Source organism: Labeo rohita, chromosome 22 (genome assembly GCF_022985175.1).
Source record: "Labeo rohita strain BAU-BD-2019 chromosome 22, IGBB_LRoh.1.0, whole genome shotgun sequence".
In the NCBI taxonomy this organism is placed as follows: Eukaryota; Metazoa; Chordata; class Actinopteri; order Cypriniformes; family Cyprinidae; genus Labeo; species Labeo rohita.
Window position 1 is genome coordinate 58759844 of NC_066890.1, and position 15024 is coordinate 58774867.

Sequence of the window (15024 nt, forward strand, 5' to 3'; positions counted from 1 at the left end):
AACTGGTTTTTGGTCCAGGGTCAATGTACACAAAACTTAATTTTGATTATATGTATAGATATAGATTGGATAAGAAAATTAATTTTGAATATCACTTTAATTTATTTATTTATTTTCACAGTATTTTTTTTTTTTTCCTTTTATTCCAGATTTTTAATTAAAAAGAAAATCAGAAAAGAAGTGTGGATCTAAATCAAAAGATTCGTGATTTGAATCAAATGATTCGCGATATGAACTCCAAAGTCCCGATCTGAAATGATTCCCGAACCCGCTTCAAAGTCCCGATCTGAATCAAATAATTCGCGAATCCGAGGTTCCAAATCAAATGATTCGCGAGCCCGACCAAAGTGCCACTCTGCAATGATTTAAATCAAAAGATTCGTGATTTGAATCAAATGATTCGCGATATGAACTCCAAAGTCCCGATCTGAATTAAAAGATTCACAATCCCGCTTAGTTCCGATCTGAATCAAATAATTCGCGAACCCACACTTCGAACTCCCGATCTAAATCAAATGATTCGATACGCGCTCCCAAACTTAGTCCCCAACTGTGCGTTTCCCAAAAGCATCGTTAGCCAACTACGGTCGCAAGTTCCGTCGTTACCAACATAGTTCAACGATTCGGTGTTTCCCGAAACCATAGTTCAAACGAACATTAGCAAACAGCCTCACAAACTTGAGTGGTCGGAACTACAGCTCTCGACCTGTGGTTAGAAGCATAGTTCCTTAGTAAGACATATGGGCTCATTAAATTATGCTCTTGGGCACAATAAGCAAGCTAACATGCAGTACAATCTTTCACTCGATCCAAATATAAATGCATTTTAATCTATGTTTTTTTAAGCTTCCTCCAGAAGCGCCGTTTCATAACCCTGGTGAAAAAACAGCATATGCTGGTAGGTATGTTTTGATGCTGGGATGCTGGTTAGGTAGGTTTTGATGCTGGTTTAAGCTGGTCATTTGCTGGTTTATGCCGGTCCTTTGCTGGTTTATGCTGGTCCTTTGCTGGTTTAAGCTGGTCCTTTGCTGGTTTATGCTGGTCCTTTGCTGGTTTAAGCTGGTCCTTTGCTGGTCTATGCCGATCCTTTGCTGGTTTATGCCGGTCCTTTGCTGGTTTAAGCTGGTCCTTTGCTGGTTCATGCTGGTCATGTTGCTGGTCAAGGACCATCATAAACCAGCAAAGGACCAGCATAGACCATCTTAAACCAGCATCAAAACCTACCTAACCAGCATCCCAGCATCAAAACATAGCTATTTTTTCACCAGGGAAATCAGTTAAATAACATATTACTCGGTGACGTCATAACGGCCCTACATTGTTGAACTAATGTGGTTCAAATGACGGAGATGCGACCATGTTCGGGAAACATTTACTATTTTCCACAACAATGCATCGTACTATGGAGGTTAATCAGCGAGTGTACGTCGTTGTACGAGAAATGCACCCCTGAATAATGATTCGGGAGCCCGCTCTGAAGTCCCATCCTGAATCAAAAGATTCACGAACTCGCTTAGCTCCGATCTAAATCAAATAGTTCGCAAACCCGATCCAAAGTGCCGATCAAATGATTCGCGATTGAATTGGAGCGCTTCAAAACAAGTGAATCATTTTAACATTGACCATTAGCAATTATTTAACTGAGGAATTTCGAAGCTTTAAAAGCTTTTAAATCATTACAAGCGATATCTAAATTCGAAAGTGAATGCCTTTTTTGAACTGTTTCTTGCTAGCGAATCGCTTAAACTGAATGAAGTTTGGAGCGGTTCTAACGTAAATGACTCACTCAATTGATTCGGTTGGTCTGTTCCTCCGCTTTTCGCGCCTTAAACCATGTTTACACGACACTGTCAGTACTACTACTGGCTTAGCTCGCTAGTTTTATAAGAGAAAATAGCGAAAAAGGTATGATGTTTACACATGAAATATCGGTATTTCCATTCAACATCCAACACATATCTACACTGTAAAAAACAATTTGTTGGGTCAACTTAAAATAATTTGTAACCTGGCTGTCTTAAAATTTTAAGTTCAGTCAGTTCAAAAAGTTTATTCAACTTGAAATGTTAAATTATAGTACGTGACAACTTAGATATTTGAGTCGAATCAACTTAAAATTTTAAAGCAGCTGGGTTACTTACCCATCTGTTAAGTTTAGCAAACACAAATATCTAAGTTGTTACTTGGTACAACTTAACATTTCAAGTTGACTAAACTTATTTTAGTTGACTGAACTTAAAATTTTAAGGCAGCAGGGTAACAAATTCTTTTAAGCTGACTCAACAAATTGTTTTTTATTTTTTACAGTGTATGAACAGGTGAGGTAACCACTTTACTGTTAACTAGTAAAACACTGCATTAATATGACGAGCTGCAGCTCAAAATACATGTTAGATGGAAACATTGTGCATTATGGAGTTTGTAGCTTAATTCACTATATTTGAAATAGTTTGAGCACTGCAGTTCAGTTGCTGACAGTTCAATAAAAAAAAAAAAATCAGTTGAAAGCATCCAATCATAACATTTAAGTGAATGTTCAATTTATCAGTATATACTGTAATAGATAGTATAGACATTTTTGTATCTTATTGTAATAGTCTATATAGAGCAATAGCCAATGTTAAAAGGAGCAGATGAACACCAAACAGGTGAAATGTGTAAATTTGATGGTGTTTTGTTCAGTGCTCATGAATCAGCGATCACTGATCTTGAAATGTAATATTAAAAAAATATTAAAAGTAAATATCCATACAAGTTGTTCCATAATATACATATTTATTGTAAATGATTTGAAAGAATACAATTAAGGCAGTTATTTACAAATATGACACTCCAGATGAAATTAAATGGGATGTGAATATAAAATCTTCATTGGAGGCTGCGTAGCAGCAATCTCATGATCCCAGAGTCTCAAACGTTTCAGGAATCTTGGCTTTCTGATCCACGTCCCACCAATCAAGAGGCACCGACATGTGTGGCATTTTACATGCTACTTCTGCGGGATAACAACTCACAACGACAGAAAGGATTAACCTGGTTCTGTGTGCTTGTGATTTCCTGACACGGATGAATCAGAATTACAGCATACCGAAAGATAAAATGACAATAAAACAGCACTACGCATTACTGTCCAGAGAACACAATTTTGTAGATCTCGCTGTAGTGTTCCACAAAATGCACTTCCAGCCCTTCAGTGATGTACTCGGCCAGGTCTGAAAAGTCTTTTCTGTTTTCTGCGGGCAGGATGATGCAAGTTACACCAGCTCTCTTCGCCTGCCAAAAAAAGAATGAAAACATGTTAGCATATATATGAAACATACATTTTATACACATATTGTCATTCACATATTCTTAGATTGAGGAAAAACTTGATAGATACTAGTTGAAAACTTGTGGGGCAATATTATATTAGCCAATATATTGGCTCATATAGCCCAAGGAAACAATTAAATTTTAAATGAACAGCATGTAGAAACCTGCAGTAACACATTTGTTTGGAAGTGAAAGTGTGGCCTTCCTCTCTGCTAACTTACAGCAATGGTCTTTTCCTTGATTCCTCCAACAGGCAGGATCTTCCCGGTCAGGGACACTTCTCCCGTCATGGCCACATTTTGACGTGCTGGTGTGTTGGTGGCCAAGGACAGCAAAGCAGTCACAATAGTGCATCCAGCACTCGGCCCGTCTTTGGGAGTTGCACCCTAAACAGATTCCCAACTTTAGTTAATGCAAGAAACCAACGGCTTTTTAACACTTACTTGAACCTTCTACCTCAGGGTTGTCCAATCACGCTCCAGGAGGATAGCCCTCCTTCAACACACCTGAACAAGGCATTTAAATTCTTCAGGATAACTAGAAACTTCCAGGCAGGTGTGTTGGAGTAGGTCAGAGCCAAGAAAGTGGCCTTCTGGGAGCAAGAATGGACAACTCTGGAAAACTGCACCTCTGGAAATCTTGACCTCAGGCAGTCAACTTGAACCTTGCGGGGTTGTCCAACCGCAAATCCAGGAGGGACACTTTCCTAATTCAACACACCTGAGCAAGTCTTCAGGAATACTAGAAACTTCTAGAGAGGTATGTTGAAGCAGGCTGGAGCCAAACTTGGTAGAAAGACAGCTCTCCAGAACCAGAATTGGACAACTCAGAAGAACCCAGGAATGGCTGTTTAACACCTACTTGAACTTTATACTTCCAATTGTGCTCCTGGAGGCCCACCTTCCTTCAACACACCTAAACAGGGAAATTAAGGACTTCAGGATTACTAGAATTGCAATCTTGACCTCAGGCATTCAACTTGAACCATGAGGGGTCATCTAACCACACTCCAGGGCCAGTTTCCTAATTCAACACACCTGAGCAAGTCTTCAAGAATACTAAAAACTTCCAGGTAGGTGAGTTGGAGCAGTTTGGAGTCAAACTCTGCAGAAAGGTGGCCCTCCAGGAGCTGAGTTGGACAACTTTGGAGAACTTTAATCTTCACCTAAGCAATGGCTATTTAACACCTATTTGAACTTTCTACTTCCAATCGTTATCCTGGAGGCCTTCAACACACCTAAACAAGGAAATTAAGGATTTCAAGATTACTAGAAACTTCCAGACAGGTGCGTTGCAGCAGGTTGGAGCTAAATTCTGTGGCTTTCCGGGAACAATAATGGACAACTTTTAACTTCAGGCAGTCTCTTGACTTCAGGCAGTCAACTTGAACCTTGAACCTTGCAGGGACGTCCAACCGCAACTCCAGGAGGGCCACTTTCCTAATTCAACACACCTGAGCAAGTCTCCAGGAATACTGAAACTTCCAGACAGGTGTGTTGGAGCAGGTCGGAGCCAAACTCTGTAAAGAAAGTGGCAATCCGGAAGCAAGAATTGGACCACTCTGGAGAACTTTAAGCTTTGCCTCAGGAATTGGTATTTAACACCTACTTGAACTGTCTAACGAATCATGATTCTGGAGGCCTCAAACACATCTAAACAAGGATATTAAGGACTTTTATGATTGCTAGAAACTTCCAGGCAGGTGTGTTGGAGCAGGTCGGAGCCAAATTCTGTAAAGAAAGTGGCCTTCCGGGAGCAAAAATGGACAACTCTGAAAAAATTTTAATCTTGACCTCAGGCAGTCAAATTGAGCCTTATACCTTGAGGGGTCGTCCAACCGCACTCCAAGAGGGCCACTTTTCTAATTCAACACATCTGAGCAAGTCTTTAGGAATACTAGAAACTTCCAGATGGGTAGCCTAAGGAATGTTTAACACCTACTTGAACTTTTTATTCAAATCGTGCTCCTGGAGGCTCACCTTCCTTCAACACACCTAAACAAGGAAGTTAAAGACTTTAGGGTTACTAGAAACTTCCAGGCAGGTGTGAAAGTTGCCCTCCAGGAGCAGGATTGGTCAACTCTAAGCAAGTGTAATCTTCACCTCAGGCACATGGAGGTGTAAATGGGAGCCCACGAGGAAATCGTTGTCAGGTTGTTCTTTCATGAGGAACGAGCGGGCAAATGTGTACGCAATCTTGGCGCTTTCTTTCATCACATCTCCCAGCTGGCCCGTGACCTCCAATGATCCTTCTTTGGGACCATCTTTCCCTTGCAGTTCTCTCGGTCGCCTCAGAGATGTCTCAATGAAGAGCGTCGAACCACCTGTGAAGGAAAGTAGGGTCATTACTCTATGGTTTTGTAGACTAGACAACTTTAAGATGGTTCCCAACAAGTCTGGTGCGAGTAAGCATTATAAAAGTTTGCTGAAAACTAGTGTACCAATTTTTGAACCCTCACCCATTGCCGTCCATGCCAGGCCCATGACAACTCCCGGCGGTGTGACGTCATACATTCGGTCCACTGTGAAGATGGGCTTCCCGACATAATCCTGAAGGTTCTCCTGGGTGACGTTGACCTCTGTTTCCTCGCCATTGACAATCCGGAACGCTACTTTCCGAAACACCTGCAAAGGTACTAAACTTAGCTACGTTTGCAGGACACTCCCAAAGATGGGTAAGTAGTTAGTCGTACCTTCTCAACTTGCTTCTGAAGGTTCCTGACGCCGCTCTCCCGGCAGTACTGCCTGATGAGCACATTCAGAGCCTCAGGGGTGATTTTCGCCTTCTGCTCATCCAAACCACATAGCGTTCGCAACTGGGGTACCAAGTATCTCTGTGGTGGTTACAAAGACCAGGAAAAGACTGAGTCAAACTCTTATCATTCTTCAGACTTACAATTAGAGGGACAATCCCTCTGAAGCTACTCTGGGTTTAAGGGTTGTGGCTCACAACTTTTTAACTACCGGTCTTGAACTAGGAACATTCTGGTTGCCAGTTCTGAACTTTAATTGACAATGCCAGACCCAAACTGTCAAACTGACCCAAAAAGGCCTAAATCAACTCTTACGCTAACTTCATGCAGTGAAACACTTTGGAAGCGACTTACAGGGACATTTGCCCGGAAGCAACTTAAGGCAGTTAACTGACTACCTCAAAGACTCCCTAAGCACTGGTCTTGAAACAGTAACCTTCCGATTCAAGTTTTACTGACTACAACAGATCCAAACTATAATATTGACCCAAAAATGTGTTGAAGACACACCACGTAAACGTACCTCCGCAATGGCCAGTTTCTCCTGAGCAACGTAACCTGATACGTTGATCATTTCCATTCTGTCTCTTAAGGGTTCGGGAATGGTGTCGAGAACATTGGCCGTACAAATGAAAAGCACCTGAAAACCAAAGAAAACACCAATGAAGGCTCAATGAAACCAAAGTCTCCTTGCAACAAATGTGGATTTTCACTAGTTTATACCTTAGACAGGTCAACGGGTACATCCAGGTAATGGTCAAGAAAGTTAGCGTTCTGTTCTGGGTCTAAAAGCTCAAGTAATGCAGAAGATGGGTCACCCTGGTAACCTCGACCTATTTTGTCAACCTGCACAACAATAGATTAATATAGTATCAGTTGTTTCGACATAATTAGGAACCAAAGTTTTAGTGTAAGGCAGGGTTAAGATTAGATTTGTACACCATACCTCGTCAATAAGAACCAGTGGGTTTTCAGTTTTAGTTTTCTTTAGACATTGAATAATTTTTCCTGGCATTGCACCAACATATGTTCTCCTGCAATGTACAAACAAAACAAATGTACAGTGAGAGTTTGAAAATACGTATTGACTCTACATAACAGTCATTATTACATCACATACCTGTGGCCTTTAATTTCCGCCACATCCGTCATGCCTCCCACGCTAAAGCGGAAGTATTCACGATTAAGTGCTCTGGCGATTGAACGTGCGATACTGGTCTTCCCCACTCCAGGAGGTCCATAGAAACACAAAATCTTTCCCTGTGTGCTGCCTCTTAGCTGGCTTACAGCTATGAACTCCTGCATGAATGAACAATGAGCATGGTTAATAGGATTTAGAAAGCAAATTTTTCTCATTGTGGACAAAGGTTGAGGCACTCATGCTTATTTTACCAGAATGCGTTTCTTGACATCCTCCATTCCATAATGGTCCTCTTCCAACACCTCTCTGGCTCGGGTCAACTCTAAGTTTTCCTCGCTGTTGGTGCCCCATGGCATGGACGTCAGCCAGTCTAAGTAGTTACGAGTAACGCTGGGGTTTTTAAGAGGGAAAAAAAGAAAGTTTGATTTAATAAAATACAATTTAAAATACCATTGAGGAGGTCAAGTTTGTGGAACATGGTAGCTGGTTTGTGCTGGTCTAAGGTGGTCTATCAAGTCAAAACCAGGTCAACCAGCTAATAATAAAGTAGAAGCCATGTACAACCATCTTAAGCTGGTTTTAGCCATTTTTTGTCAACTTTGTTGCTGATTTAAGGTGGTCTATCAAGTTTAAACCAAATCTAGCAACATACAGTCCAACTGTTCAACCATCTAGAGCAGCTTGGAACAACTAAAGACCAGGCAGAACCTATTCATAACCATTTTAAGCTGTGTTTTTAACCTTTATGTGGTTCTACGGTGGTCTACCAGGTGCAACAGCTGATAGTCCAATGGATGAACATTCCAGGGCAGTTTGAAACAGCTAGAATCCATGTAAAACCACCTTAGGCTGGTTTTAATTGGGTTTTATCAACTTTGTTGTTGGACTAACATGGTCTACCAGTTCCATAAGCTTGTAGTCCAACAGATCAACTATCTAAAGCAGTTTGGAGCAGCTAAAGACCAACTAGAATCCATGTACAACCATCATAAGATGGTTTTATTAACCTTTATGTGGTTCTAAGGAGGTCTACCAGGTCCACCATCTGGTAGTCCAATAGATAAACCTTCTAGAGCAGTTAAAGACCAGCTCAAATCCATGCACAACCATCTTAGGGTGGTTTTATTATTCCTGTTTTGAGTCTAAGGTGGTCTACCAAGTTGAAACCAGATCCACCCGCTGGCAGTCTAACTGATCAACTATTTAGAGTAGGTTGGAGCCGCTAAAGACCAGCTAGAATCCATGTGCAACTATGTGAAGCTGGTTTTAACTGGGTTTTGTCAGCTGTGTTGCTGGACTAAGGTGGTCTACCAGGTCCACAAGCTTGTACTCCAAGTGATCAACCTTCTAAAGCAGTTTGGAGCAGCTAAAGACCAGCTAGAATCCATCTACAACCATCTTAAGATGGCTTTAGCTGGATTTTATCAATCCTTTTGTTGGTCTAAGGTGGTCTACAATGTCAAAACTAGGTCCACCAGCTTGTAGTCCAATTGATTAACAACTTAAAGCAGCTTGGGTCAGATAATGATCAGCTAGAATTAATCCACAATCTTAAGCTGGTTTTAGCTTGGTTTTATCAACCTTGTTGTGGGTCTGAGGTGGTCTAACAGGTTGAAATCAGGTCTAGCTTGTAGCCCATCCTTCTAGAGCAGCTTGGAGCAGCTAAAGACCAGGTAGATTCCATGTGCAACCATTTTAAGATGGTTTTAGCTGTGTTTTGGCAAATTTGTTGTGGGTCTAAGGTGGTCTACCAGGTTGAAACCAGGTTTAGTTTGTAGCCCAACCTTCTAGAGCAGCTTGGAGCAGCCAATAACCAAGTAAACGTCTATGTACATCCATCTTAAGCTGGTTTTAGCCAGGTTTTCAGCTTCTTGAACAGTTTTATGGACATTAAGAAGAAACATGCTATGCTATCCATAGATTAGAGTTCATAACATTGACAAACTCTTACTTAAACTCTGAGGAGTGGTTATCTAACAGCCCCAGTTTGTTCAGCTCCTCGTTAATAACATCCATGATGTGTTGAGGCACGGTCCGATCCTTCAACCTCTCCCTGAACTTCTCCTCAATGGCGTCTTTGTCCTCTTTCTCCAGGCCGAGCTCCTTCTTAATGATCTTCAGCTGCTCCTGGAGGAGGTACTTCCTGTGTGTCTGCTTGATCTTCTCTTCAACCTGAGCATCAAGACAAACAAGCGTAAAATTAAGCGAACCCCAAATAAACAATCAACAGCATGAAGAGAACTGTCCTTATTTGTTCCCTCACCTCCCTGCCAAGACGCTGTTGTAGTTTACTCAGCTCGTATTCTTTCTTCAGCAGGGAAAGCGCTTTGTATAGTCGTTTGGGAATCTGCAAAGACAGATTTCATGTTAGACACACATTAAGGTTCAGAGAAACTGTTTTGGTGGTCATAAACATACGTTTGTTTCTTCCAGGACGTCCTGTAGCTCGTGCGATTCGGCCCCGGTCAGTGCTGCCCCCATGTCGCTCAGGTAAATGGGATTATCCACCACTCTCTGACCGGCCTGCATCATCTGTAGCACAGACTCTCTACCAAACAATCAAACAGACAAGCATGTTCACTAATAGTTCCTTAGCTTGCAGCTTTGAACATCTTTTTTTTATCTATAATACCTGTAGAGTGGATTCAGAGCGATTATGTCACGGATAGTCTTGACGATCTCAGCAGTCAGGGCCTGGTTTGAAACAACACTATGTGAATTAATTCTGAAGGTAAAAACAAACTTACAATTAATTAAATGAAAACAGAAAAATATATAATAAAAACTACATTGACACTGACCTTGACCTCTTCTGTGACCTGGAACTCCTCATGGACCACGTTGTCCACCTCCACCATGAGGACACCGGGCAGAGGAAGCGCCTCTACCACAAACTCCGTCTCCCGCACCTTTTCCTCCATCGCCTCTGCCAGCGACGCCGAATCCTTGCGCGATCGTTTCTGCTTCCGCCGTAGAGCTTTCGGCTGCTCGCCTTCCACCTCGAGCGACACTGGCTCCTCCGGCTCCAGGTCCAGCTGCTTATTAATACGGATTCTGGGGGAAAAAGGTCAGAGAGGTTCTGGAAAGCTGTATTCTTCTCAATTAGTCAACAAACAAGTTAAAAAATATCACATATTCTTAATAATAAAGAACAAATTCATTAATTTGACATAATTTCCCTCTAGAGGTTGATGATAGAACTGCACTTGTTATAATAATGCCAATGTAATTTAAATAAATTCAATATATGATCAATTATATAAAAATAATAAATATTAAACTGTATTTTTCCCCCAAAATAAACATATAAATTACTTATTGTTATTTAATTTAGTTATTATTTATTTATATATTTATTTAATTACGAAAACATACTGTTATCCCATTTAAGCCTTTTGTTAATAGAAAAGTCTAGCAATTAAACTGGGATTTGCTAACAACATGGTAAATTATGCTAGCAACATGCTAAATTGTGATAAACATTTTAACAGTGTTAAGTTATGCTAACATGCTAAAGCCTGCTAACAATCTCCTGAAACATGCTAACTGTTTTAAAATGTAAAAAATTAACAGCATGGTAAAATGTGACAAACACACTAACAATGCTAAATCACGCTAACCTTTTGCTACAATATGCTCGCTGTTTAAATCACGTTAGCAACATGCTAGCTGTGCGTTAAAATGTAATTAACATGCTAACAATTTGCTAAAACGTGTTAGCAGTGTTAAAAAATGTGATAAAAAGTTAACAATGCTACATCATGTTAACAATTTGCCAAACATGCTAGCTATGTTTTAAAACATGGTAACAAGAAGCTAGCAGTGTGTTAAAATGTGCTGAACATGCTAGGAATGTTAAATCATGCTAACAATGTGTTAAAATATGCTATTTACATTCAAGAATATTTGTGATAAATATATTAACAGTTTTAAATTAGACAAACATGCTAAACCCAGCTAACGATGTCCTCAAACATGGTAGCTATGATTTAAAACATGTTAACAATGAGCTAGCAGCATGTTAAAATGTGATAAACACACTAGCAATGTTAAATCATGCTAACAGTGTGCTAAAATGTTAACGGTTTTAAAACGTTAACTATATTTTAAAATAGGTTTGCAACAGGTTAGCAGTGTGCTAAAACATGATAAACATGCCAGCAGTGCTAAATCATGCTAACAGTGTGCTAAACATGGTCGCTATGCTTTAAAAACATGTTAACATGCTAGCAGCGTGCTAAAACATGATATACATGCTGGCAATATGTTGAATAACGCTTACAATGTGTTAAAACATGCTAGCAGCATGGTAAAATGTGATGAACATGCCATCAATGTTAAATCATGCTAACAATATGTTAGCTGTTTTAAAACACTTTTAAAACAGCATGCTAACACTGTGCTAAAATGTGATCAAAACATTAACAATGCTAAATCAGGCTAACAATGTGTTAAAATGTGCTAGCTGTTTTAAAACATGTTAACAACAAGCTAGCAGCATGCAAAAATGTGATAAACATGTTGGAAATATGTTAAATCATGTTGCCAATGTGCTAAGACGTGTTAGTAACATGCTAGAAATGCTAAATCATGTTACCAAATTGTTAAACATGCTAGCCATGTTTTAAAACATGTTTGCTAAAATAGGATATACATGCTAGGAATGTTAAACCATGCTATTTTATTATTTATTGAAAGGTTACAGCTTCTTCAAGGGGTACTTAAAATGACATGGCTAATGAGTTAATTTAACCAATAAAATGTACTGGGACTCATCACCTTCTGTGTCCCATCACAATCATCCGAAGTTTGTCTCCGAGGTCCTGCATCTCGTGGATCTGCACAAATGTCCCGGTGTGATAAACTGCTTCCAGATTCTCCACCACATCAGACTCGTTACTGACAAACAAAAACACCACAATCAACTCAAATCAACCTGAATCACAATACAGTCTGTTGGACTAATCATCTTGACGTTTAATCACTCACTTGTCATCTTTCTTCAAGAAAACCCCAGCATACGGCTGAGCGAGACGCACTTTACGTCTTAACAGGTCCATGAGCTGCTTGTTTTTGACCTAAAGATGCCAAAATATTCACAAATGCACATACATTACACTAATAATTTTAATAATCACTTATGTTGGAATTAATCCGATTACTGGAATAATCAACCGATTAAATCAACTATCAAGATACTCGTTCCCTACTCTCAATTTCATTAAATCTGAATAATATTGCAAGAAAATTTTTATATAGCTTTTTCAAATATCTCACATAACTACTATCACGTAATCGTCTACCCAAGTACTCACAAATACTCAATCAAGCTAAATCTGACACAAACTACTTTTTTATAAGGTTAAATAGATGTTTTGCTTGTAATTTAAATAAGGTCTACTAAAATATGATTCCATTTTTTTCTCATATTGCAATATAATATCAATATCGTCTGGACTGTGGAAAATATCCTGATATGTTAATTTTTTTTTTTATCCGATTAATCGAATAAATAATTGACCGATAAATCGACTATCAGATAATCAATCCTGACTTTCAATGTCATGAAATCCTAAAATATTGCAAGGAAACTTTTTTCCATATAGATGAGTGTATCACATAAAATTACTTGATATCAACTACTCAAGTACTCACAAATATTTAAACAAGTTAAATCAGACACAAACTACTTTTTCTAGTTATACAAGGTTAAAATACATGTTTTGCCTATAATTTAACAATGGTCTACTAAAATGTAATTTTTTTTTTTTTTTTTTTTTTAAATTCTCATATCAGAATACAATTACCATATCGTGTGGACAGTGGAAAATATCATGATATTAATTTTTCATCCGATTAATCGAATAAATAATCAACTGATTAATCGACTGTCAAGATAATCACTCCCTGATCATCAGATCATAAAATTTACTAATTTCAACGTTTTTTTTAATCCTAAAATATTGCATCACAAACACTTTTCATATAGATTTTGAGTATACCACAGAAAATTACTTGATATATACTACTCAAGTACTCACAAATATTTAACCATATATTAATATAAATAAACCATAAATTACAACCTTATTTAAATTACAATATTCACCTTGATATGAATATTTCATCCGATTAATCAAATAAATAATCGACTGATTAACTGACTATCGAGATAATCATTCTATCTTTAAATGTCATAAAAATCAAAAACTATTGCAAGGAAACTTTTTTTTTTGAGTATATCACAGAAAATTACTTGATGTCAACTACCCAAATACTCACAAATATTTAACCAGGTTTAATCAGACACAAAGTATTCAGAGAGAACTTTCTAGATGCTCCATTCACCCACACACAGACTGAGGATGATGAAACCCTCAGCAGACAACAATCACAAAGTAAACACTGTAGTAAAACTGCAGTAAAACACAAAAACATCGACTTTAACGTCTTAAAACGCAAACTACACTGACACATGTCATTATATAACTGTTTTTCTACTTCTGATATAAACTTCACTTGCCTAATGAGGCTGATTGCATCATGCATGGATGTGAGCCCACTCACCTCGATGATTTTGATGAATCTTGGAAAAACAGGATTCCTGTTAACGGCGATGAGCGGGACGTTCGGGAAGACCTCGGGCACGAGCATCGGGGTGAGAGCTGTCATCTGAGGAGGAGTGTAAGGACCTTCATCACCTCCAGACTCATCATCTCCAGCAGATCCAGCGCTGCTCTCGGCTCCGTCCTCTCCAGAAAACCCGCTGCCCTTGTTTCCGAACAGAAAGCGCCTCTGACAAGCGCCGCCGAGGCTCCCGGAGCCCGCGGAACCCGCTGTGACCCGAGTCCACCTGTCAGTCATCATAGATGCTGCTGTGATCCTGGCGTTGCATAAAGACTTTCTGCTGGAAATACTGGAGTAGGAGCGCCGGAGGTGGATAAAGCGGCTGGCGCTGAGCGGGTCCCGCGGGAAGAGCGCGTTTAGTCCGGCTCTGATCATGACTGAAGCGGTTGATGAGGAGCTGCTGATGCTTCTGGAAGATGGACTGTATGATCTCCACATTCGCATGTACGCCGCCATCTTTGATCTGGAGGATTCTATGCGAGGAGCACGTGACCGCGCCGCTGTCTACTTCTGATGACAACATGAGGCGATGCCACGCCCCCTACTTGCATATTATTATGAGTATCAAGAGACTAAACGTAACATTAGTCGAAAGTTTATTGTTATGCACATTTATGCAATCAATAAAATACAAGAAACGTACCACCGTGAAATAAAAACAAACCAAGAAACCAAAAAAAAAAAAAAAAAAAATTAAATGCTGCCATTTATCAGTCAGTAAGATGGTTCCTGCATGGAAGACTGAATTAAACCATAATTTCTAATTAAAATAAATCTTAAATTTACTTATTTATTTATATACTAAATAATTTAAAAATGTAATAATGTAATCATTTATGACTTTGTTATATTTTTCTCCCTGTAAAAGAAAATATTATTTTTCATGCATGCTATATGTAAGATTTTAATATATATTTGAATTTTATATATATATATATATATATATATATATATATATATAAAAACATTTGAAAATGTATTACAAAAATGGGGGGAATTTGGGAGAAATAAAACAGATTTTACAGAGAAAAAAAATCAAAACTAAACACAGAATTCGGAAAAGAATATTTAACAAAATATAAAAACAACAAAACTAAATATTTTGAAAAAACAAAACAGATTTCACAGAAAAATTAAAACTAAAAATGGAATTTGGGAAGAAATGAAACAAAATTCAGGGAAAAAATAAGAC

At 38.9% G+C, this 15024-nt stretch overlaps 1 protein-coding gene across 2 annotated transcripts; it reads right to left on the reverse strand.

Annotated features, from left to right (window-relative positions):
- Nucleotides 1-2764: 2764 nt before the first annotated feature.
- lonp1 (lon peptidase 1, mitochondrial) lies at nt 2765-14326 on the reverse strand. 2 transcript variants are annotated; one of them, XM_051095182.1, is made up of 18 exons: nt 13773-14326; nt 12195-12283; nt 11985-12104; nt 10007-10259; nt 9838-9899; nt 9624-9753; nt 9469-9552; nt 9157-9377; nt 7457-7595; nt 7185-7363; nt 7011-7098; nt 6788-6910; nt 6588-6704; nt 6005-6145; nt 5771-5936; nt 5415-5635; nt 3534-3698; nt 2765-3273 (listed from the first exon to the last, which is right to left on the reverse strand). In XM_051095182.1, the coding sequence occupies exons 1-18, from the start codon at nt 14286-14288 to the stop codon at nt 3124-3126; spliced, it is 2964 nt and encodes a 987-aa protein (XP_050951139.1). In that variant the 5' UTR covers nt 14289-14326; the 3' UTR covers nt 2765-3123. The 2 variants fall into 2 exon arrangements, 1 of the variants encoding a protein (XP_050951139.1); XR_007825364.1 differs by lacking the exon at nt 2765-3273 and adding an exon at nt 4033-4227 and having other exon boundaries at nt 3563-3698; nt 13773-14318.
- Between the last annotated feature and the right edge of the window lie 698 nt (nt 14327-15024).